Source organism: Phaethon aethereus (assembly GCF_964289735.1).
Source record: "Phaethon aethereus genome assembly, chromosome: 16".
In the NCBI taxonomy this organism is placed as follows: domain Eukaryota; kingdom Metazoa; phylum Chordata; class Aves; order Phaethontiformes; family Phaethontidae; genus Phaethon; species Phaethon aethereus.
Window position 1 is genome coordinate 1,449,620 of NC_138592.1, and position 24,374 is coordinate 1,473,993.

The window sequence follows — 24,374 nt, forward strand, 5'->3', positions numbered from 1 at the left end:
GTCATCCTAGATGGTATTGCTAGAACAGATCATCGCAGTCTGACTGGGGTCACAAAATCTTACTTTCAGAATTCCATATTTATTTTTTCTTCTAATCATGTTCAGCTTGTGAAAGCCACATTCTCCACATCAAGCTGGGTTCTCATCACAATATCACCAACAACAAGGACACAGGCATTTATTTAGCTAATTTCTGTCTATGATACATAAGATGTGCAAGCCACAGGTACTCCAGCTAAAGCGGAGAAACACCTTCCATCTCGGCTCGGCAGGCACCACCAACCCGGGCACAGCTTTGCCGGTAAATGAAACTGCTAAGAGTAAGACTGAGAGCAGATACGGCATCGCAGAGGGCTGCTACCTCAACCCCTTCTTACCAGCAAACCCTTACCTGTTCACAAGTGCTTTACATGTGTTTCATTCTCTTACTGTACATTGTTTCTAGACTAACAACATTCTTCTACAAGAAAAGCAAGTAGAGATCATGGGCCGAGGTGATGATGTAAACTAAAACCAAAAAAAAAGAGAAAACAATACGTCACTGAAAACATCATGACAGGTTACGACTGTCAATCCGCTGTTGAAGGCAGAGGCGCAAGGAAAAACACCAGCACTCCCCTTGAAAGCTGTTGTGAGGTGGCACTCTGCGTATTGCATGGTTCTGCCTGCTGCATACCAGCTCGTTGGGGGTGCAGAGGGTTAATTTGAATCACCAAGGTGATTATGTAGCTGTATGAACTGGCTTAGAAGATGGGTCTCAAACCTCAACAGCCTGGCAGATTACAAAGAGAGAACAGACATCTCCAGGGATGTAGAAGAATGGAAGGAAATCGCTTACAGGAGTACAAAGGCATCTAATTAGAATGAAACGGAAGATAATAAGATAGGGAGAAATTTTGGCAGAGTGTATCAGAGAATAATTCCTGACAGTGAATCTATTAAGCAGAGGTAGAACCTCTCAAGGGGGTGTAGCAAGAGACCAGCTGGTCGGAACATATAAAAGTAGACTATACAAAACGTTAGAAACTGTGTAACTATAAAGGAAAACTCCTCTGGAACTACACCTAGTCGAACAGTTCTTTCCCACGTATAAACTTAGAAGCTAAGCTTTAATTAAGAGCGAAGCGTCACAGCCGTGATTATACTCCCTCACAGCTGCTTTTTCTTTGGTTCTTAATGTTACTATTGCTGCTTTCTTACACAGAAACTGAGCTTTGGAATCATGGCTGTGATTTTGAATGAATTTGAAACCAATTCGGAGAATACTGTGCACAGAGAAGAACAGCAGGACAATACCAGCTGGGAGAGGTACTTGGAAAGGAGGAACCTCGTTCTGCAGTTCCTGCACTCCAACCTGAACCTCCACCACCTCCAGCACCACCAGAACAAAGTTGAGCTTCTGAAGAAGTCTTACTTTTACTTGGAAATTGAGCCCAAGCACATGAACGTGAGAGACCAGAACCACGTGATGCATCGCACTGACATCTTGCAACTAATAGACCCCTACCAATTCCAGAGAATGAAGAAGGTGGGAAAAAAACAAACTGAAATCCAGCTGTCACTTTTAACCGAGCTGTTAGAACAGCTGGAACGCGGTCGGGAGGAGCTGAGCTGTTACGTGGAGACCTGTGACACGGTAACTTTCCTCTCCCAGTGGGACTTTATTATGCAGAGACTGTCCAAGCTCTCAGAGTTTATGGAAACTCTCCTTTCCTTGCAAGTGCCAGGAAAGCTCTACATCAAGCACCGTTTGGTGTCACACGCAGATCTTAGGGGTGCTAGACTGCCCAGCATTAGGCTTTCTCTCTGTACAAAGATGCCACTGATTTTTGATCGAAAAGAATCATTTGCACACAAGGACTGGGCCAAGCTCAAGTGGTTTACCGAAAATCAAGAGTCACACCTTGAACAATGTGAACTGCACTTGAAGTTACTGACAAATGGGAGTCAGACAGAAGCAGGATACAGTAGGATTCAGGAAGTCACCTCCAATACATGTGTAGTCCAGGACCTGCAGCCTGGCAGATCGTATGAATTCACAATTCGAAGATCAGGCACTCACATGCTTGTCTTTGGGAACTGGCACGACAGCATTACACTGAAGACAAAAACTGACGCTGTTGAAGACGCAGAGAGCAGCGCTGGTGCACCAGAAGGATGAGGTGGCACACAAGAATATTTTTTCTCATTTTATGCATTTGAAAAAGATGAATGAGAATAATTAAAGGTAAACCTTATTTTAAACATTTTGCGTAAAACTGAACTCGCTCTGTTTTCAATAACAATTTTACAAGCGCCTTCCGCAAATCTTTCCAGGTTAACAGTAACCCATTCCAAACTTCTCACACAAAATAACACCCTTAGGCAGCATTCGAGGCTCAACACTCGCCTCCCGCTGCCAGAACTCACAGGCGGGAGCGGCTAGAAGCAGGCAGTCTTGCAGGACACCTTGGATGCAAAGCACAGGAGATAGATAGAAGCATCTCCATCATCCAGTGCTTTCCATCCACTGAAAGATGTCCAGTATCAGCTTCTTGCACTGATGATGTTTTGTTTTGTTTTTATATCCCAAGTTATTTTTCCCCACGTCCTTCCTTCAGAACACTTGAACTGAATCCTAAGCTCTTTAAATCACTCACCCTAACTCATCTCCATCTCTGGTTCCTCTCACCCTCTACACCCTGTGCCTTGTAAGTACCTTAGCATGATTTCATGCTCACCCCTCTACAGCGCATGAAAAGATCACTCTGAGTAACAAAAAAACCCCAACCCCAAAACCAAACTCACAACAACCACCTCCCCCATCCCCTCAAACCCCCAAAACAAACAGGGAAGGATAATACATCCACACGACCCAACGTGTGGAAGACAACCTTTTCTGCCACGGATTGCAGTTAATGCTCATTTTCTTTTTTACCATTTGGTTCAGTCCAAATACAGCTGTCCCCACGCAGATTCTAGTCAAACCATCACATAAACAGACTTTTTAGTAATAAAATTTATTATTTAAATAAATTCAAATAATTTTTACAATTATGGCTTAAATATCAAAAAAGGAATGTTGAGGTTCATTCTTATAAACGGTAGAAGCAGGTAAAAATATTTGTATCCAAAACGTCATTTGAGGTTTGCTGCAAGTCACAGACATACAAAAGATAAAAACCTGCCACATTGAAAGTCCCTTAATTTACACTTCATGACACTTAGCATTTCATTTCTATTGAAAAAAAACCCAACAATTTATTGCAGTAAATTGATCGTCCTACACAGATCTGTCCAAATCCTCAAAAACAGCCCAGTGGGCTTCTCCTTTGCCAGCTGGAGCCAAGGAGAGGATTCCTAGTTCTGGATGTCTGTAATTTCACTGCCAGGGCGAGCAGGATGCAGGGCGATGGCTGCAGCCGCATGGACCGTCGCAGGCCGGCGCCTGGCACGCCGCTTGCTGCGTGCACAGGTTCCATTGTTCAACTTGGGCTCAAGCTCTAGCCAGCGCCAAGGAAATTAAAGTTATCCCGTCGGATGAACTGACATGTGTGTCCTGCAACAATGTTCTTTTGTCTGTGAGCGGTGGAAAACATAGAGCCTGTGACCGGAGAGATACCCTGTGCCCCGTGCTGCCAGTGGTTTCCTACTGGAATTACCAACGGTTTGGTGGTTTTGGTTTTTTATAAGTATTTTAAGAATATATGCTTGAACATAAAATTCTTTCAAAAGTAAATCCAAAGCTCTCTGTGCAAATGAAACCAGACTACTTTGAACTTTTTTTCTCTATTAATTTCTATGATTCTCTCTATCCATGAGCGTAAGGACAAGAACATGATATTCAGCTGTCACTAACAGTCTATAAAAAAATGTGATTAATTGCACTTTCTGCTATCCCTGACTATTGCAGCTGCATGACCAACTCTCCAGGTACCTGCTCACAGCCCAAACAGCCCAAGAGTCCAGCCTGGCTGTTTACTGCTGCTTGGGTGCTCTAGGTCAGTGTTTTCTAAACACCAGGTACAAAATGCATCTTCAGGGGCAAAAAAAAAACCAACCCAAAAATCTATTGTCTTGCAACACAGAGGTGACCGCGCAAAGCATTTCAGTCCAGGCTTCACCCTCCAACAAGCAGCAGTAAACATTTTTTCCCTGCTGAGGGCAAAGGGAGACGCTTTACGAGGTCTCTTTCTTGGTCTATACAAACACATGGACAAACCCTACACAAGAGCATTGGACTAAGCTGCTACACTTGGGGTAAATCCCCACATTTGCGTTACATGTAATGAAATAACCAGCCAAAAAAAACAGGGGAGAGACTCTCCACTTACAGTAGATCATAAAAATGAGACCCACTGGTTCTAAAGGGACCAAGGTGACTTTGTTAGAATGATGCTGGCACCATGCTAAAGCATTTAACCCAACGATTCCAGCGTCTTTTGCAATTCTCCACACCATCTTGGAGATACATGATCGCATTTCAGTAGTCCACTAAATTATTCCCGTAGAAGCTTGTTTTGGAATTGCAATATTACTTGCAAAATCAGACTGGCACAGAATCTTTAAGATCCCAGCCAGGATGACTTCAAAGAAGACCAGTGAACTTTACATCTTACCAACCTTTATCAAGCATCTTTAGAACCAGCAGGAGTTACTTCCTACGGGCTTTCGTCCCTTACGGAATCACCAGCCATATGCCCGTTATTACGCTTCAGTAAGACAAGAGCAAGCCTGGGTGGTGTCTACTGTACAGACCGAACCCACCAAATGCAGAAGTGCAGGAAGGTAGTTTAAAATAACGAAGAGAACAACAAAATTCCTCCATAGGTTCTTAAGTCAAGTCTAACACAGAGTCATGAGAAGAAACACAGCGCTAAATAAGGATTTTTCCAGACACAACCCTTTCTTATTGCACATTCCTCCCCACTGGAAAGAGCCATGCTGCATTTTCAGTTGCAAACACAGGACAAAATTCATCCTTGCCATAGTGCTGTGAAGTCACGGGGACCCCTCGCTTATGCCAAGGAGGACTTGAGTCCCAGCACAGTATATACTTGGTGCAAAACCATCGTGATTGCTTCTTGGCACCATCCCACACAAACATCTAGAGACAGTCAAGCATGCGGTCCTGGGGAGAGCTGAAGCAGGCACTTCATACATTCAGAATTGAAATGAGATAAAAGACGCCCTCCCTCAAAAGTATCATGCTTCAAAAAGCAGTTCCATGATTCAGCAGAGAGCACCGCTTCACCGCTATACATCTCTATCAGCCATACGTTATTGGGCAAAAGCAGCTTTCTCTAGTGAGTCACACCTTCCAGTCCACAGCAGTTTGGCCATTATACACATCTATGCTGTGGTGCATTTATCAAATTTCCATCACCGCTCTTAAAAACTCAGGCCGTAAGACTGTGAAACAAATTCACAGAGTTAAAAGTTAATAAATTAGAAGCAGCTTTAAAAAAAACATAGGGTAGGAAAGGGTGGCTCTTACAGGAGGAGATTTCAAATAAAACTCAGAACAGTTTAAAATATGCTTACAAATTCCAACGTTTCCTGGTAGGAGCGGTCCTTGCTTTTCATTAACTTTATATTGGTGAGGACGACCTCCTTTGTACAAAGAATAAGTAAATCTATTTACAAAATCAACTTGGCCTTGTCTCTGTGATATTTACACGCTCAGAGAACAGCGTTTTGGCTAGACAAAGAGTGGTACATGGTACTGTTTCTTCCTTCACTTAAAAAAAACAACAAAAAAGAACCGAAAGGAAAAAAAAAAGTTTTTCTGCTTTGAGAAACAAGAAGCCTTAAAAATTCCCTGGCCTTGGTTTTAAAATGAGTGGTAGTACTCAGAAGCTTTGGTCCTCCATGGCAAATCGCAGCTTGCCGCGCAGCTCCGTTGCGTGCAGTCATTCCACCCTTGATGAATGGACTGAGTATTTGGTCCCCAAAGCGCAGCTGCACCAGCAGATAGGACGGGGGCTCCGCTGAGCATCTTACAATTAAAAAAATAGTATCATCATCAATAAAGTCACACACTCATTCATCCATTTCCAATGCTTTTTGGTTTGCTAGAGCTGAAAGTTCCTGTCCAAGGTTGCACTGATTAAAAAATCCAAAAACCCAAGAAGCCAAAGCACGCGCTGAAGCTGAGCTGTCACTGTGCAGGGGAAGATCCTGGCTCCCCCACTGCATTTGGCTCCACAGGTCATTAAATAATGGAAAGATTGCGTCCTTCCCAAGGCACACGTAACACAGTTCACATAGAGGGACGAGCTCACTGGGGTACAACCCATCCTCATCGGTGGAAGGCTGAAGTCTTCCTGACAAAAATCCCCTGGGCTGCAGTATAGCAGTTGCGCTGTCTGTAATGCTGAAGCAGCCTCCTCCACAAAGGGTTGCACTCCAGGAGGTACCGGTTCCCTGTTGGCACGGGGATGGAGGCAGCGGGTTAGTGGCCAGAAGAGGCTCAGATGATACCATCACAGAAACTTTTGTCTAACATTTCTAGCCTAAAGGTGCTGCATAACTGGCGGGGACATTTGCTTTAGCCAGAGCTCTGTGAAATCCCAGCTCCCTTTTCAGTGCTGTCGTATCTGCGAGCAGCTTCCCTACACATCACAGCCTACGCCTGCGTGATTAGGAGGAAAAGCAGTCGCCAAATTCTGTTAGGAGAGCGCTGTAGTATACAGGTGATGGAAACAACACGGTCTGAACCAGAGAGTGAGAAAAAATAATTATACATGCTGCATACGAGCCATGCACAATCTCTGCTTTGCACAGACTGCCCAGTTTCAAAACCACAGGCCATTGGTTGTACTAGTTTGCATCTCCACCCCTTTATCCAAGCATCCTGTTCCCCGGCAGGCCTGTGCACACTCCCAGGAGACCCACCTAAAATGCAGAGTCCTTCCTGAGCTCGCGTGATGCCAACGTTGACCTGGTTTGGGTCAGTAACAAACCCCAGGTACTTCTTCTGCCAGCTCTTTGTGGGCTTTCTATCAATCTCTGATCGGGGGCAGGAACGTACAGTCGACAGGATCACGTATCTCCACTCACTTCCTAGAAAGCGGAATTGAACCAGATTTTTTTAGAAGGAAGCATCCGGCCACCCTTCCACCCCACAAGACACTCATTTCTCTACAGCAAGACCCACAAAACTGCAGCCACCATTTGGGTTTCTCCAGCTTTGGATACCATCAGACCCCTGGTTGTTGCTCTCCACGGAGCATGTGACATCTTCAGACATCCTCCGCCTCCCTATCTTCAGCAGTCTCACCCTGCCTGGGTGCTCCAGAGGTTTCCAAAGGATTTATTTATTATAATCACAAGTCACCCAGAAACCTGGCCCAGGGATGCTTCCTCCAATGGCTGAAATGACCCTGGTGTAGGATTTGCTCAAAGACTGTCTCGGTGAAAAGTTGCTTCAGTCCTCGGGAAGGCAGGAGAGAACAGAACCGACCCTCCCCTCTCCTGCCAGCCTCACCTTGACTCTTCATGATGGTGCAGACGGTCACGCCACGGATGCCCTCTTTCAGGAGGCTCTTGCTGATCTTGGACACCTGGGCGTTGTAGGGACTCAGGACGGCGATGTTCTCCGGCTGGATGGTGCCATCTAGTGTCAGCTGCTTCGCCATCCTCACCTGGGGAGAGCAGGGTCCTGCTCACCTGGCAGCCGCGGCCAGAGGGAACCAGCCCTCCAGCACCCTGTCCCCAGGGCAGCGATGGTGCCTGGCTGTGCTGGTCTCCCTGCGCAGGGTCCTTCCCTCTGGCCGGGGGCATCGTGGTGTGCCCCAGACCCGAGAAGACACCAGGCAGGTACTGTACGCCACTGATCTTTGTCATGTATCGCTACTGATCGTCCCTCCACAATCCCCAGAGTGCCCCTGCACAGCACCCTCCCCTTTTGCATCTCCAGCAATTCCCCAGGACCCTCCTTACTGCCTGCTCCACTTCTTCTAGGTTAGCTTTGGAGTTCTCATTTCCTTCCTCTGTAGAAATCATGAGGGTCTGCTCCTTCCCCTCCACGTGCCCGAAGATGATAGGGCAGCAGCCGTTATCTTTGTGGTGGAAGACACTGGGTTTACGAAGCAGCTGGGGGCATGTTCTCAGCCGCATTTCATAAAACTCCTGGGATGGGAAGTCGCAAATGCCTTTGTGCTGGCAGAGAAAAGGAAAGAAACTGAGGTGAACGAAAAGCCAAGGAACTTCTCTACCTGCAGCACCTTTTTGGGTAGGCTTCACCTGCAACGCCACTTGCTATAGCTGGCACCGGGTGAGTGCGTTACTCATTACTCTACGAAGGGAAAGCACTAATGGAGAATATCTCTTTCCCAGTGGCTCAAGGCAAGCCCTAATAGCAACATTTTCTGTGATGGGGAGAAGACAATCCACTTGAGGAAGGCCTTACCATGCGGTATTGCATATCCAGCATCCATGCCTGATCGCGGTAGCGCTCAAAAAGAGACGTCTCCATACCAAGACTCTTGCAGAAGTCATTGTTGACCACAGGCCGCAGCTGTTTGTGATCCCCCAGCAAAACAACCTGGAATGAAGAGTGGGCACCTCAACTATGAGGGTGGTGGCAATGGTGAAGGCAATCAGCTCTTTGAAAGGCTATTTCTATGTTGCTACTTATTTCTGTTACGGTCACAGCAACCTCAATCAAGGACCATGTTGCACGTTACGTAAAGATCCTGATCCAGATAACATGAAGCCTTGTTCCCATCTGACAGGAGAAAGACATCATGTAGTTAAGTCTACTGAGATCTGCTCTGTACTGCTTGTCATGTTAATACTTTGTACCTGGGTCAGCACAGCTTTTGGTGGCAGTGGTACCCCACCCTGTAAAGAAGCACCAAAAATCCAGCCACACCACCACTTGTTTTCTCTTGCAGAAAGCCAAGAGCAAGTTGGGTGTAACTGTTTGAAGACAAGGGGCTGAGCTGATACGCACGGCTGAGCTGATACGCACAGCAGAGAGGTGAGCAGATGAAATAGTTCACCACCACAGCTTTCAGGCCTACAGCAGGTCTTACGATTCTGCTTTACGTGGTATGAACAGATAATGCACAGCTCATGCATCTAGTGAGAATACTTACGTACTGCAGGTACCTTGAGGTTTTAATTATAGTTAGTAGAATTATACCTCAAAGGAAACAACTCCCAGAAGGCTGAAACACTGATACACCATCATAGATACTACCAAGAGCAACCTTAAAACCTGGTTAAACTTGGAAAAGCAGCATGGTGAGGGGTGAAAGATGTGCAGAGGTTCGAGAGCCCTGAGCAGCTGTCCTAGAGACGCATCTTTGGAAGGGACTTACCTTCTCAGCACGGTGGTGGCTGACCAAGGGGATGAGGGTCTCTGGCTCCGTGGACATGGCGCACTCATCAATGATTATCTGCTTGACATTGAGCTGCTCCAGGGAGGTGGCAGATGCAGCGGAGCATGTGCACAGGATGACATTGTGGACTGCCAGTTCATATGCGCGAGCAGCTGACAACTTATTTTTGTAACTGGTGGTCGATGCAGAAGACACAAGGTTATGCATAAGAGAAACATCTCCCAGTTCCTCATGCAAGAACCAGGCAGAAGCTGTACTTTCCCAAATTATTATGCCTCCATATCCCTCCCCCAGGATGTGCTGGTGTTCCCAGAAAAGGGCTTTGGATGGGCACTGAGGAAATGTACTTTGTCTTGAACTCAACAGAGCAGAGGCTCATGGTGGAGGATGCAAGTGTCACACACATAATGTGACTTCTGGTCCAGATGGACCAAAGCACCAGAGAAGAAGTAATGCTGAGGCTCTGCACTGTACCACTAACCACGAGTTACTCACTTTTTATCATTCCAAACACAGAGTTTGTTAATCTGTCTCAATGTTTTTCACCTAGACCCTTGGCTTGCAAGAGCCAGGACAAATCTGCTGACTTTCATGCAGTCTACCAGTTTGCATCAGCAGAAGCCCAGCAAGTGTAGCCCAAACCTCTTCTCACAGGGGGAGGAGATTGCTTGCACTGTGCTCCTTCGGGCAGGGCTTCAGAGGTGGCACATGGTCAAAGTCAGCTGTCTCTCACCAGGGTCTCTTTCTACTCACTTCTTTGTTTCTTCTTCTGTTACCAGCTCTCCCTTCTTCATCCGAGCGTCAAAGTTACAGATCTCCTGATAGAAAGGGTTGGGTGGCCGCCGGATGCGATGATGCAGGATTATTTCGCTGAATAAAGAGTCAATATATAAGTATTTTGACCGAAGTGACCTCTTCTACAGTGAAGCATATCACATCTGTCTGTGTGAAGAAACCCCATTAGCTAAAGAAGTCACAGCCTGACTTTTCCATCTTTACAGACCTAACAGTTCACCGTTGAAGACGCAAAATACAACCGCCTTTCCTTAACAGCTGCAAGCAGAAATGAAGTCCAAGACTTTTAGAGCTGTTCAAAAGAGAGATTAAAACATCTAGGATGTTTTCAGCAGCCTGGGTTTCCTGACGAGGTGCTACATTAGACTATACACCTTCACTTGAAAAAATTAATTACGAAGTAGGTTAATGGTGCTGGCTCCACAGTAGTGGAGTGGAAAACACATCTCTGGCTTGCTCAGCTGTACCGGTGCAGAAAACATCGCTCCCAGCGCTCTCGGAGCCTGCAGGGCCATGCAGTCCTACCTGAGCTCACGCTTTGGTTTTGCATCCCGCAAGGCTTTGCGGTAGAGGTGCCGGTTGCTCCCCGGGTACGGGTATTCCATCGTCTCAATGGCCTCCCCGTAAACCCGCAGTGGTTTCAGGTTCTTCATCTTCAGCAGCATCCCTGGGTAAGGAGAACGAGCCTGCTCATCGCCTGCAAGGTGCCCAGCGTTCGCCATGCACTTGCCTCTTCTCCCCACCCTTTGCTTATCAACCCCACCTTTACTGGTCCTTGCCCTGCAGTGAGGGGTCTTCTGTAAGGACCAGCCCCACGTCATGCCCCTCCTGTCTCCCAGCCTCCTGCTCATGGCCACTTGTTCTCCCTCCCACCAGTGTGAGCTGCTTCAGGGGCCTAAAACGAATAGTTACCAGCAACAACATCAACAGACTTGTTGGATGGGCCACAGTACAAGATGCACTTTCTCCCCTTAGGTTTTTCTTCTTCAAAAGGTGGTGGTTTCTCCTTCTCAACGCTCTCCTTGTTCAGCTTATGGAACCAGTAGACAATGTGAGTTCCAACAACAGTTTTCCCAGTGCCTAGAAAAGCAAGGAAGTTGCTGAGAATGCTTTAACCACGACACCCGATCAGCATACAGATGACCAGCCATGAAATAAAATCAAGAACTGAGGAGACTGCCTTGAACAGCCGTGGGCGATGCTGACCCATGCTACCTTGGCCTGTCTTGCTGAGGGTCCTATGGAAAGCAACAGATTAGCTCTAACCTGCCTTTCATAACAAAGTAGGCATGTACTCATGCCATCTCCCCAGCCTTACCTGGTGGCCCTTGGATGAGCGTGAAGGATTTGCTCAGGGCATTTAGAATAGCCTGGTTCTGACTCTGGTTGAGCTTCCTGTAGCTGCCAGGGAGATCAAAGGATTTTTGCTGCAGGATTTTGGACATTGTCACTGTTACAGGAAAGAGCCAAGAAAACAAGTTTAAAGAAGGTTACTGAAGACAGCTCACAAGCAATTCAACAGGAGGATGCAGCACGTACCAAGCCATCGAGGCCCATTTAAAAGACCACCTAAAAATAATCCTTGTCCAGTGCCAAGAGGTTCTGCCCCTGAGCCTTCTCTGCGAATCCTGGGGATTAGAACATCACCCGTGCCACTCTCCAGCAGGGCATCCCATACCACTTTCACTCTCCCAGGCTAGCAGCTCCTCTCCTCCCCTCGGCAGGGAACCCTCCTGGTCTGGCATAACCCCTACACTAAGGGCCCACCGAAGCTGCCAGGGCACCTGCCTGGCCAGAAGTAAGTAGGCACAAAGTAAGAAAGGCAAATATTTGCACTTACCTCTTTTAGGAGGTTCATGGCCAAGGGCGATGCTTTTAGCAAGGTCAGAGGCATACTTGAGCCTCCAAATTGCCTTTTCTTTCCGTCTGACAGATAGGGAAAAATAAGAATGAATGGAATGTAGCATAAAATAGCAAAAAGTGTAATACAGCTTTATACAGCTGTCTTGTTTGTTCTTTCTCTCTGCTTTAGTGTTGCATTAAATCCTTCCACAAAGAACTTAAACCAAAACAACTCTTGTTCTGCTCTTTTGCATCTGGGACTATTTCTCAACTGTCCGGGCTGAGCCTGCAAGGATGTTGAGAGCAAGGAGCACAACTTCTGTCCCAACTCCATTTTATTATGGCCCACCCCATTTTATTGGATTACCTTCCAATTTTTTCCTAAAATTCCCAGTACAAAAGGAAGCACATTCTGCCCTGAAAAAGCTACAGCAGTTGTGAGTGCGTAGAAGTCCAACACTGTGTACAAAGAAAGGCAAACTAGACATCAGCTCTGCTTTAATAAGAGCAGATCTTGCTTCACAGCAACAACAAAGGGGAATGATTGGGAAATCAGGGAGCACTTCTGCTAAGCAAACCCTGATCCAGTGCTTCACGCTGCCTTTTATGACACATATTGCAGCAATCCAGTAACATAAGAAACAGATGCCCAGGGAAATTTCAGCATGGCACCTTCCCTATCTCCCCATTCTCAAGGTCAATCAGAAGAGCAAGAGGCCGTCTGGAGAACAGATCTGAAAAATGCTGCCACCCCCACCAAACACCAGCTGCCCAACAGCATAGCCAGTCGGAACTGGGCAAAGACAGATTTTTCAGGTGATCAGCCGCACCAGCGAGCAAAGCCCGTTTGGGTGCAGCAATGGAGTCGCATGGGAAGCTGTTGCTCTTCGTGGACAGGTTAACTGGAGCATGACCACTAAGCGCACTTACATGTCCGGCAGCATCTTTGGTATGAGCTCCACCGTGAACCGGGCAGAGGCCTGTGAGATTTCCACGGGGATGTTCTCCATAGACATATAGCAGATGTAAAAGTTCATAGTCTGCTGAGCAGTCCTGTCTGACTTCTCGTCATCACTGAACTCTTCAGTGACCCCATGAGCCACCCAGGTGTAGGTATCTGGATCAACCACAAGTTTGCTTTCTGACCTGCCCTTGTTAAGCAAAGTCAGGTTCTGGAGGCCGTGGCTAAGGTATTCCTCATCGCTTTGAAGGCTCCCAACTTTCAGCCCACTTAAGCGAATGCACAAGTAACAGTGGTTGAAGTCCACTTCAATGGAGCACTCCTCCAAAAATGTTTTGTTTAGAAGGAAACTCCCTTGCAGCTGTCCTTTGCTTGTCCTTTGCTTTGCCCAGGTTATTTTGACATCATGGAGGACAATCGAGTCATTTTCGGCCACCGCACACGAAGCAGACTCCATGGTGCTCATTGGCATCCATATCTTGTTATACTCTGTTGCGTTCTTGTACTTGTCTTTGGATGGCAGGGTGGCATAGGCAGAGAAGCAATCAATAGGCTTTTCTGTGTGCTGCAGGCAGATGTCGAAACCCGGTGTCACACACCACAGCTGCACGAAGGGCACCAGGAAGCCCCGGCAGACATCCGTGGTGAGCTGGAACTGCAGCACGTCGCCGGCACTCAGCTCCAGGGTGAGCTCCATGTAGTGCGAGCACTGGCTCCTCCTTACCCAGCCCATGTGCCGATGGTACAACTTCTTGCTCTTCCGAAGGAGGGAGGCAGCAGTTTCAAACTCCTCGCTCCTGACGGCTGCGAGCACATCTTGCCAAGTCTGGGTGCCAAAGAGGGTGATGCTGCGGTCACAGAGACGTCCTTCCTGCAGGCTATGCTCCTTCATCGTCTCCACAGAGTACACCCTCCTCTTCCACATCAGCCTGATGCTGTTCCGCTGCTGGATGAACATGGGCTGCTCTATCAGCTGAAGAGACCTGTAGTTAATTATCTGGGGATCTGGAAGACTCTCTTTGTTCAGTGGAAAAAGGGCTTTAAAATACTTGTTCATCCCTTCGATATCCACTACAAAGGCAATCTTCTGCAGGACTTGGCCCTTCAGCTGGGTGGCCATATGCAGGCAGCGGGCTCTCTTCTCATACATCACTGCCTGGGAATTCTTCCTGTTGAAGTCATGACAGAGAAACTCAATGTCATCTGAAGAATAGACGATGGGCTTTTTGCGGAGCACAGAATGAAGGTGCCGCTGGACCACGACATCCACGTACCGACGGATGGGAGAGGAAGCCCAGGTGTATGAGTCAACGTGCAGGGAGTAATGGCCCGCTTTTGACTGGACAGTGGAGTTAGAGCGACTGAAATAGGAACGGCTGAGCAGTCTCCTGAACTCCAGGGCCACAGGGGCCAGCTTCGGGTGGATGTCATCAGTAACGATAAGGTCTAGCATCTTGAGGAAGTCAGAGACATTAGCGGCTGACTGCAGGTGCTCCCAGATGGGGACCAGGAGGCTGAACTCCACATTTTTAGAGGAGTCTTGGCCAGGAGGCACCTCTCCCAGGTGGTGTGAGAGATGGATGGACAAAGGAAGGATGTGGCTATACTTGTTTTTCATGAATGATAACTGTTGAGGGCTTGGCTCGCACTGACAGCGGAGAGGAGTGACATTTCTGGTGTCCTCCTGGTTGGTGAGGAACTCAGCCACAAAACTGTTGAACATGATCATTAACTCCTCTATCATCTGATGGGACCCCCTGTTACCTGGGGAGCTTTCCTCATCCAGCCGGTCATAGAAACAGTCCTCCTGCAGCCGAAACTTCCGATGGATCCTGGAGAAGTGATAAGCCACAGCTATGCAGTCCTCCAGGGTATCAAAACAAAGGGACCCTGCCGCTCCCCTGTAGTGGTCCTTAATGCAGAGCTCTGCCTCTTCATAGGACAGCTGCCTGTCTGAGCGGATCACAGAGATGGTGAAGACTCCATTTAACATCTCATCAGTCTTCTTTTCTATGGTGACAAAGAAGGAGATCACCCGACGATCTTTCTGTGGCAGGAGGCTGCAGACATCTTGGCTAATGTGGGGTGGGAACATGCACAGCGGCTCCTGGTTGGGAGCATAGTAGGTGACACCCCGTTTCTTTGCTTCCAGGTCCAAGGCACTGCCTTTGGGAATGATGCCAGCCACGTCTGCAATGTGGATGCCAATCTCATAGTGACGCCCAAGATCCCTAACGCTGACAGCATCGTCCAAATCCCTGGCACCTTGGGGGTCAACAGTGAAGGTCGGGTAACTCCGACAGTCCTTCAGATTTTCCTTGCTGAGGTTTATTTTGCTGCTGGAGGTGTATTTGGCTGACTCCTTGCTGACAGCTGCTGGGTATTTCTTCTCCAAACCATACTCCAAGTCAAGGATCTTCAAGCCTTCTTCCAAAGTCAACGCTGCATGCAGAATCTCTGTTATTATCCCCAAAGGGTAGTAAAACCCTTCCCGCCAGGAGATAACCTGGACGCAGAAGAACTGGCATCTCCTTGTCTCCTGGCTGATCTTCTCGCAGCTGACCACTCTGTACTTCCCATTGACAAGCCTGCGGATAGGAATGACGTTGGGTTTCTCTTTCAGCCCTGGGACAAATATTTTGGTGACAGTGGGATCAATGGGTATCATCACCCGGGGATCAAATTCATCCATCATGCAGATGAAGGTCCGTTCTCTCTCCGCACGCTTTAAGATGCCCACCACCTTCCCCTGAGGGCGGTGACTGCTGCTGTCAGCCATGCTGCCCTGTAGGATTTCCACAAGCACCTCATCCCCGGTGAAGGCTGTCCCGCAGTGAACTCTGCCTTTGATCTGAATGGTCATCGCAGGGGAGTCATTGAGGGTGAAGGCAGAAGCTCTGTCAAACCCTTCTTTGATCAGCTCGCATCTCTTGTACATTTTGGGGTGCATGTGCAGATACTCCTGCATCATCTGAGAAGAGAAGCTGATGTATTCCTGCCTGTTTTCCCACAGGTTTGAAGCCTCAGACTTCACATTCAGCAGCCCTTCTTCGGACACAGTCACCAGCACATTCTTGCTCTCATCTAAGAGCTCCTGGAGGATGGGATCGTCGGGATTCACGCTTTCAGCCTCAGAGCTCCAAGAATCCGTGTCGCTGTCCTCCTCGTCCCCCTCTGGGCTCCTCCTGCTCCAGATCTCCTTGTCACATGCAGCTTGTTTGATCTGGGCCATCGTCAGATTCTCCGGGAAGATGCTTTCCTTCTCGATGCACTGCTGGATGAAGCGCTTCCATACCTTGCTGCACTGGCCATGTGAGCACAAGGCCACAGCATCCCCCACCGCAATAACCAGCGACTGAGCCCGGGTCATGATGGTGTTGAGCACTCTGGCTTCGTTGAAGAACTCAAGGTGGTGGGAAGCTGAGACACGCAGGCTCTCGCTGGTGTGGACTGTGCTGATGATGATGACCCGGAACTCCCGCCCTGCACCGGAGGGGACAAAGGAGAAGTCACTCATGGGAACCCAATTGGGAAGACCCTGTCTAGCTGCCACCCGGCCCTCTGCACATCTACGCTGTGTTACATGGCCATGGGCTGATGTAACCTCACTTGGCCGAGTCACAGGAGTTGATCACGGTTGCCTGATGCAAATAAAGCCGCTCTTGGAGATCGTGAGGGCCTCCAGCCATGAACCAGGATGGACAGACACCACGAGGCCACCACCACCCACGCACCAAGGGAGTGAAGGGCAGCGTGGAGAGGGGAGAAAGGCAGGGCACTGGACCAGTGCAACCACGAGTGCCCATGGAGCAGCCCTGCGTGCTCAGTGCCACTGGCAGCCCCCGCCAGCCACTCCTTGCAAACGTGGATAGTTTTCTGTGAACCCCAGATTCCTTGGGGAACAAAGGGTCTTGCAGGAACAAGAGCAGTGACCATTCACAAGACTCCCTCTCCCCTTGAGGACAGCTCTGCTGATGGCACAACAAATAAAAAACAGCAAAAGGCACCCTGGTGATTTCAGAGCTGGGAAGAGACTGCAAAGAAAGGGTGTGGAGATCAGAAACACACCCCAGGGGTCAGTTTTTCTCACCATGAGGAGTCCCAGCTGCACAATAAAAAAAAAAAAAAACAAACAAACATGGATGAGTCATAAACTAAGATCTTGAGGACAAAACCAGCCCTATCCCTCTCTCGTCATCGAGAGTAGCAGACGACTCCTTTAGTGAGCTGTTCTGTGATTTTTTGCTGTGACTGATACCCACAGGCCATCCTGGTTTCAATTCCCTTCTATTACTAGTCTCCCCCACTGGTACTAGGGGTTTTCACATGACTCACACATGCTCAAGTCCCTGGGATCACACTTACAGGGTTTTCACCCTCCTACAAAGCAACGTCCATATATTTGAAACGAATTGACAGTTGGTGCAGATTTAATTCAGAGTGAAATCTTTCCTTATTCACTAAGGAAAGGACAAAAAAAAAAAAAAAAAAAAAAAAAAAAAATCAAAGAACTACCAACCAGAAGGGGATGGAAATCAGCCAAAGGATTTCCAGGCACTCCCTGCTAATCAGTGCTACATGGGCTGTGGCCACTTGCTGCAGTGGTGGCAGAGCCACAGGGAAGGGCAGGGGAGCTCTGCCTGACAATGCTGCATGCACCCTCCCAAAGAGGTATTTTGCCACGAGATCAGTCAGTATTTTGCATTTTAGCAAGGAGGACAATGTTAAGATGTGGGAAAGACCTCTGCTAATGACCCAGTGTCTTCCCCCTGTCCGTTACACAGTGGCTGTAGCTGCTAATAGACTCTCCTGTCCACCAACATGACTGCAAAAGTTCTCTCTAGCACACAGAAGACCTCAAAACAGCCAGGCATGACCAACTATTGCACAAGACACAAACCTGGCAAGTTTTCATAGTTTTCTACCACCACATCTTGTAGCTGCTTTTTCCTCAGCTCTTGTCTTGTTGCAGAAACCTGGTAATAAAGAAAGAGGCACAACTGAATAATACAGTTTCAGCTCAGAAATGCTCCCCACCAAACACTGAGGTTCCTCACCCTTCTCAGCTGCAGGTTCCCCAAGAAAGTTACTCGACAGCAGCCATACTTCCTGGGCTGACTTCAGCCAGTGCTCCCACTCTGCCCTATAGTTAACCTGCCTAGAAGATGTTGAAAGAAATCTTCAACTAAACCATGCCACCATGAGGCATCTCTGCTCTGACCACCCATGACATACTACCCAAAAGGGGAGTGCCTCGAAAAAACACCGATGGCATGCAAGACCCCAGATTCCCTATTTTCACTAGCACAAGAGATAAGTTTATCAGAAAGAGAGGCCAGCATTTATTAGGGAGTGTTTAGAGAGTGGTCAGCAGTGCATGCATAGCCCCTTTAGGGGGGGAACGCGTGGTTCTCCTACATACCTGCATCCCATGGGAGACCACACAGATCCTCTTCAGATCTCGGACACCCCACTCATCTGGCCACCTCTGATAGATCTCCTTCACTTTCTCAATCACTTGTATTATCTCAGAGGTGTTGTGCCAAGAAATCATGGACATATCCCTTTCAGCCATGCCAGACACGTGGCAGAACATGAGTGGGTAGATTTCAGGATGGGGTGGGATGTTCCCACTGGCTTGGATGGCATTGCCTTTGCCAATGTAGAAGTGCTTGGAGACAAACTCAATTATGCCTGCAGTGGAACGATAATTTTCATTGAAGATGATCCTGCTCTTCACGGCCACTTCATGCCTCTCTTTCTGGTAAAACTGAAAGAGTCGGTTTAACAGGGTGTGATCAGCAGATTGTCCATCCCCAACACAGAACAGCTTTGGGGTTATCTGCATGTGGTCCCCGGCGAGGACAATCCGGGTCTCAAAAGTGGCATAGGAGAGTGGAACCAAAGCTTCACACTCCAGCATCTGAGCAGCCTCGTCGATCATGATGTGGGTGAAGTAGCCTGGGGCAACCTTCAAGTTCTTGGATAACATGGAGGTGGTAATAATGATGTGGTGCCTGTCGATCTCCGCCCGCGTGGGGTGCCGGAAGGAGCGCTGGTCGGGCGAGAGGCAGCAGTACATCTGAGTGATGGGGTCTGTCAAGTTGGTAGGACGGTCAGTGGATATAATCCTCAAGGGAACAGCCCACGGATGCCCGTTGGTCACGTAATGATGGAAATACTCCCGGATGTAGATGTCAGCAGCACTGGCGAGGAACACAAAGGGAAATTATCAAGGAATTGTAAGTGCTGTTCCCAATGCTGTGACCATCATCCCAATGCGCTATCTGATCATTCACCAACACGCACCGAAACTCTTCCCCGAGCTTTGGCCGACAACGCACTCGTCACAGGAGATACTCACATACGTGCAAAGAAGCTGGCGGTTTATGCAGCCACCAATTCCAAGCCTATTTTGAGAGTATGGTTTAAACTAGGAGTTGATACTGCAGACTATGGAGAAATGCAGTGTGCCCAACAAAACCTGTGGCCCTGCTTCTCTCTAGAGCCAAGTCACACAGAACTCTCCTCTGATAGCTAACCATGCCCAGCCCAGGCGGGTGATACAAGATCTGCAGAGGAAGCTTCAGTGCAACCAGACAGCCTGAAACAGGCTAAGATTAGCAGTCGCCCATCTATTATACATTAAAAACTAAGGCAGTAACAGCCTGCAGGATCAGATGTGGACACTCTTTTCAGCGTAACTGCTCTAATTTTAACAGTCTTGGCCTGGTTTCTCTGAAGGCAGATTCAATGGCAGTCAGACCAGATCTGCATTTTCTCTTCCCCAGGCTCTCCCTGGAAAAAGTAAAAAAATTGGCATGTGCACAAAGCACAACGGTCTTCAAGGGCAAGTAGAGCACAACTCAGCAACATCAGGCAACGGCTTTCTACTTCTTCCAGTACACAGTGAAGGCTAGAAAGAACTAACTGTCTGTCCAACCCCATCCCCATTTTATAAATGAGGCAGGAATACGCTGCCTCTTCCACAGAGACTTCCACTCATCCCAGGCTTCTTCCTAGCAGGAAGTACTAAAGCAGTTTAAGACGTATTAAATAAAAATTAATGTATTTAAACAAGTAATTGAAATGCATACTAAGAAAAGGGCTCAGCTCCATCTCATACACACTGGCTCCCGCTCATCCCATCAGGCAAGCGATGGATCAGTGCAGGGACCTGGCCCACAACTCCAGTTGCCTCTTCCCTCATCCCCTGCTAACCTGTTAGTGTGAGTGCAAATCAGCACCCGCGTGTTGGGCTGCCTGAGGATCTCTATGGTGGCCATTGCCAAGGTGAATGTCTTCCCTGTGCCAAAAGGCCCATAGATGAGAAGAGGTGGGACCTGCCGGCTGCTGGTTGCCTGTCCCGTGATGAAGGAGATGGCTAGTTTCTGCTTGCTGTTCCCTTTCTGTGGTGACCCAAGAGAGTAGGGGATAGAGCAACTGGCAACATCCGGGAGGACCAGCTTCTCATCCAACAGGCGGTCCACAGCCTGGTGCCACTGCCGGAACAGCAGCTGGTCAATCTGGAACTGGATCTCTACCCTGTGGGAGGTGTTTGGCTTGAAGTTCAGCTCTGAGCAGCATCTCTTTGGTATCTGTAGCCAGACAGTCTTCTCTGTGGTGGCTTTATGCTCCACACCAACTTCGTAAACCCGATTGTCTACGGGTGGGTCAAGTGCCAGGAAAGCAGTGGGCACAGACCTGCTCAGCAGATACCCCTCGTCCGTGTCCGGCGAGAGGTTATAAGGGGTAGGCACTTCAGCAAACAGCTCACCAGAGAGAGCAAACTTCATCCCCACGGAGAGGCTTTGCAGCATGGGGGTCAGCAAGATGAGGACACGCAGGTTGAGTCTGAAAGGAGGAAACACCCGAATGAAAAGCAGAGAACTGACCCACCAGTTCATCAGCAACCGCCCTCCCTGCTGCAGAGGGGGGATTGCCACCTACACCCAGAGAGGGTCTGCCAGCCCCCTGAGCACACGGAGTCTGAAACTGTGCTTCTAGCTAAGCCACAGGTGCGGGACAAGACCCAGCCCTTCCCCTCCTATCAGTACCCAGCAAGCCATCTTTCTTGGCTGGTTTCCATTTTTCTGGGAGAGGCGCCCCAGGACACAACCCAGAAGGGACAGAGACTTCAGTAGCAGCATGGCCCCAGGGTTAGCAATGGGCTCGTGGTCCACAGTGAGGAGGAACCCCTCTGGATCCACACCTGGCACTTACTTTGCAATCAGAGCCTGTTCAGCTTCTTCCTCACGGAAGAGGAAGCTGTGCATCCTCTCACGATAGTTGAGACGGGTGATGGGAATGTTTGCACCACCCTCACGTTGGTAGTCCAGTGCGAGAGCAGGAGGTTTGTATTTAGCCAGCAGATCCACATCGTCACTGGTCCTTGGCACGCTGGGAACGATGATCCGGTTACCTCTATCCCATCGCACGAAGTTGACGGGGCGGCGGCTCTCCCTGCTGCTGGGGATGTGCTGGGGGGTCTCCCGCTGGCCCACCTTCACCTTGATCTTCTGCATAAGGACGGGGCGTCTGCCAAAGTCGAACACCACCCATTGCTCAAAGACGCCCAGCGTGCAGCACTCCATGCAGACCTCCACCAGCGCGGTGCGTGGGGAGGAGGACAGGGTGGCCACGTGCTCCCCTCGAATGTAGTGCAGGCCCCGGGAAAGCCCGTTCCCCGAGAGGTAGAAGCTGACTCCAGGTTCCCGCTTCAGTAGCGCCACGTGCTGCAGAGGCATCTGCCAGTTCAGGAGAAGACAGGGCCATGGTGAGAGCAGCCCACGGGAAGAGCCCAGTGGCTGATGAGGTCCTCCCAGCAGCATTTCCTACTGAAAGCTGCTGCAAGAACCAAACGCCATGCCGGACGTACAGCGCGCTTGAAATTCGCCTTAAAGGAGCCTATTCCTCATGCAACCCCACAACAAGTATTTTAAAGTCTTAAAGAATGTCATGTTTCGGTTTTATAGCAATTGAGCCAGTCTGCTGTAAGTGGGAAATCTCCTGTGTTGGAGAGGACCATCAGACCCAGCCTCTCGCCCCCAACACCCACAAAATCCTGGGCAGGAAAGCAGCTGAATCTTGTTATTTGTGGTGATACATGGGAGGTGCTGAGAGCAGCCGGGCCCGCCCCAGCCCCACCGCACGAGTCGAGACAGGAGACACGGTGGCTGCACCCCTCATGCATGGTCCCAGCTCGGGCACCACCTGAGCCTGAGCTGCTCCCAAATACCCACATCCTCATCTGGACATCCCAAAACCCCTATCCTTCTGCCCCTTGCAGAAATAATAATTGAAAAAACCCAAAAACCCCCAAAGTACAAGGACTGTGCACAGCAGCAGGTCCTGCCCGCGGCTCGCAGCCTCCCGCTGCGCAGAGCTGGGCTTACCTGGGAGTGGACCCTGAACTTCCAGTGGTATTTCATCCTCCTGTCCTCCAACTGCACGTGCAGCGGCTGCTCACACACAACTCTGACGCCCTCGACATGCTCGGCCATCTGTGGGGGAGGCACGAGAGGAGCGGGACTGAAGGCAACATCCCCGAGAGGGGACTGTCAGTAAATCCTCATGCTCAGTCCTCACCCACTGCTGCTCAGTGTAGTGTTCCCACGCAGCGGCCTTGGGAAACAAAAGCACCCACGGCACCGCAGCGTGGTCAGGTACACCGAGCAGGCTCTTGGGTTGCCGTCTCGGAAGGGGTGAAGGAAGGGGGAACGCAACGTCCCTTTCTGCATCACCGTTAGAAAGGTGAGTGGTGGGCTCCGTTCCCAAGCTCTTACACAAGAGGCTTCTCACAATGTGCTGGACCAACGTGCTCCCACCCTGCCGCCCGCGACTCACAATCAACACCTCGTTGGAGCACGTCTGATACTCAGCAATGAGCCGGTCCTGGTAGGACAAGAGCCCTTCCTTCAGTGCTTGCTTCTTCTTCTTCACGGCAACCTTCACCCTCTGGATCCACTCCTGCAGCTCCTCGGCAGAATGAGCCTTGGTGCAGCTGTTCCCCATTTCGCACACCTCCGCTCTGTTGGGAGAGAGGTGTCCCAGGTGCCACCCATACCCGCTGGCATGGGGGTCCACCGGGAGCCGGCAGCTGCCCGCTGCTCCTGCCCTCTCCCCCGCTGCACCGGGCGGATGCCTTACCTGCTACACAGCGAGAACTTGGTCAGCCCGAGTGGCGGTGTGCGATGGACCCACTGGACAGAGGTGTCGGCCGAGAGCATCTGCATGTGCTCAATGGAGGAGCAGTGGCTCTCAAAGCTCTCCTGCGAGCTGAAGATCACCAGGCAGATCCGGCAGTAGAAGTGCACCGGCACGGGCGCTGCCGGCTCGCCGTTGGTGCTGCAGGTCCCCACGGCCGGCAGCAGGTCGGAACGAACCAAGCCGTGTTCCCTCTCGGCCTCCCAGACAGCCATCTCCACGTCGCTGTGTGCGAACTGGCAGCGCTGCGGGCCATGCTTGCAGGGCTGGCCCCTGGAGACGAACCTGCAGTAGCTGAGGGTCGGCATGAACTCGGGGCAGGGCCGGATGGCGGTGTACTGCTGCTTCCTCCGGCTGTCCGACACCACGTGCACCAGGAGGGGGTCCCAGGTCCGGTGGGACTCGCAGAGCCGCCCCTGGCCGCCCGCCGAGACGCGCTGCGGGCAGCCGAAGAAGCAACGCTTGCAGATCTCCTGGAACTGCCCCCCGAACTCGCTGGCAATCTCGCCGGCGGCGCTGGCCATGGGGTGGGGGGTGGCGGCGGTGCGACCCCCAAGCTGCGCCTGCAGCACCGCTGCCTTCAGCCAGCGCCGCTCCAGCTGCTGCTCCCTCTCGAAGTTCCAGACCATGGCCTCCTCCGGGCTCCAGGCGAAGGTGCACTGACTCTTGTGCTTGCTGCAGCCCAGCCCCACCACGTAGTACCTGCAGACGGCGTAGCGGGCCGGGTTGGGGAAGCCCGGCCGCCGGGACACCTTCCTCCAGGCTGCGCTCCGGCGGCCGCGGCAGCGGGCCAGGAGGATCTCGTACATGCACTTGTGCTCCACCTCTCGCAGCTGGTAGGTGATCTCGTTCTCCTTCACGCTGCACTTGGAGCAGACCAGGCACAGCTCCAGCTGCTGCTGGAGGCTGCCCAGCGGCACCGCCGGGCCGTTCGCTGTCGGCATCCTCGGCCGTGGCTTAAGTGGAGCAAAATTAACGGCGGGAAGTTCCTACCAGCCGATGCCGGGGTGAGGAGGCGCCATGGAGCAGCCGTGTCCTAGCTTGCTACGTACCTGCCGGCCATTGGTGCGAGTTCACAAAGCCTGACAAAGAAACACGGAACAAGCGATTTAGCAGGAAACATCAGCGGGTCCCTGGCTGGGCGCATGCCGAGGCACTGGCACAGCCCGGCCCCGCTCACCAGCAAGCTCCCAGGAAGCTCACCCACCACCCAAACCCCCCAGAGACGCCCTTGCCTTCGG

At 50.2% G+C, this 24,374-nt stretch overlaps 2 protein-coding genes across 2 annotated transcripts; one reads left to right on the forward strand and one right to left on the reverse strand.

Moving 5' to 3' along the window:
* Nucleotides 1–1,222: 1,222 nt before the first annotated feature.
* Nucleotides 1,223–2,161, forward strand: FNDC11 (fibronectin type III domain containing 11; the record flags this gene model as incomplete). Its single annotated transcript, XM_082007142.1, has 1 exon — nt 1,223–2,161. The coding sequence occupies one exon, from the start codon at nt 1,223–1,225 to the stop codon at nt 2,159–2,161; it is 939 nt and encodes a 312-aa protein (XP_081863268.1).
* Nucleotides 2,162–5,205: 3,044 nt separating this feature from the next.
* On the reverse strand, nt 5,206–24,077 carry HELZ2 (helicase with zinc finger 2; the record flags this gene model as incomplete). Its single annotated transcript, XM_082007066.1, has 19 exons — nt 5,206–6,405; nt 6,877–7,044; nt 7,469–7,625; nt 7,924–8,142; nt 8,393–8,527; nt 9,309–9,501; nt 10,083–10,199; nt 10,650–10,791; nt 11,037–11,204; nt 11,443–11,574; nt 11,965–12,050; nt 12,897–16,410; nt 17,828–17,903; nt 18,350–19,133; nt 20,149–20,781; nt 21,151–21,674; nt 22,323–22,430; nt 22,774–22,957; nt 23,077–24,077. 19 exons carry the CDS (start codon nt 24,075–24,077, stop codon nt 6,281–6,283), a joined length of 8,466 nt encoding a protein of 2,821 aa, XP_081863192.1. The 3' UTR covers nt 5,206–6,280.
* Between the last annotated feature and the right edge of the window lie 297 nt (nt 24,078–24,374).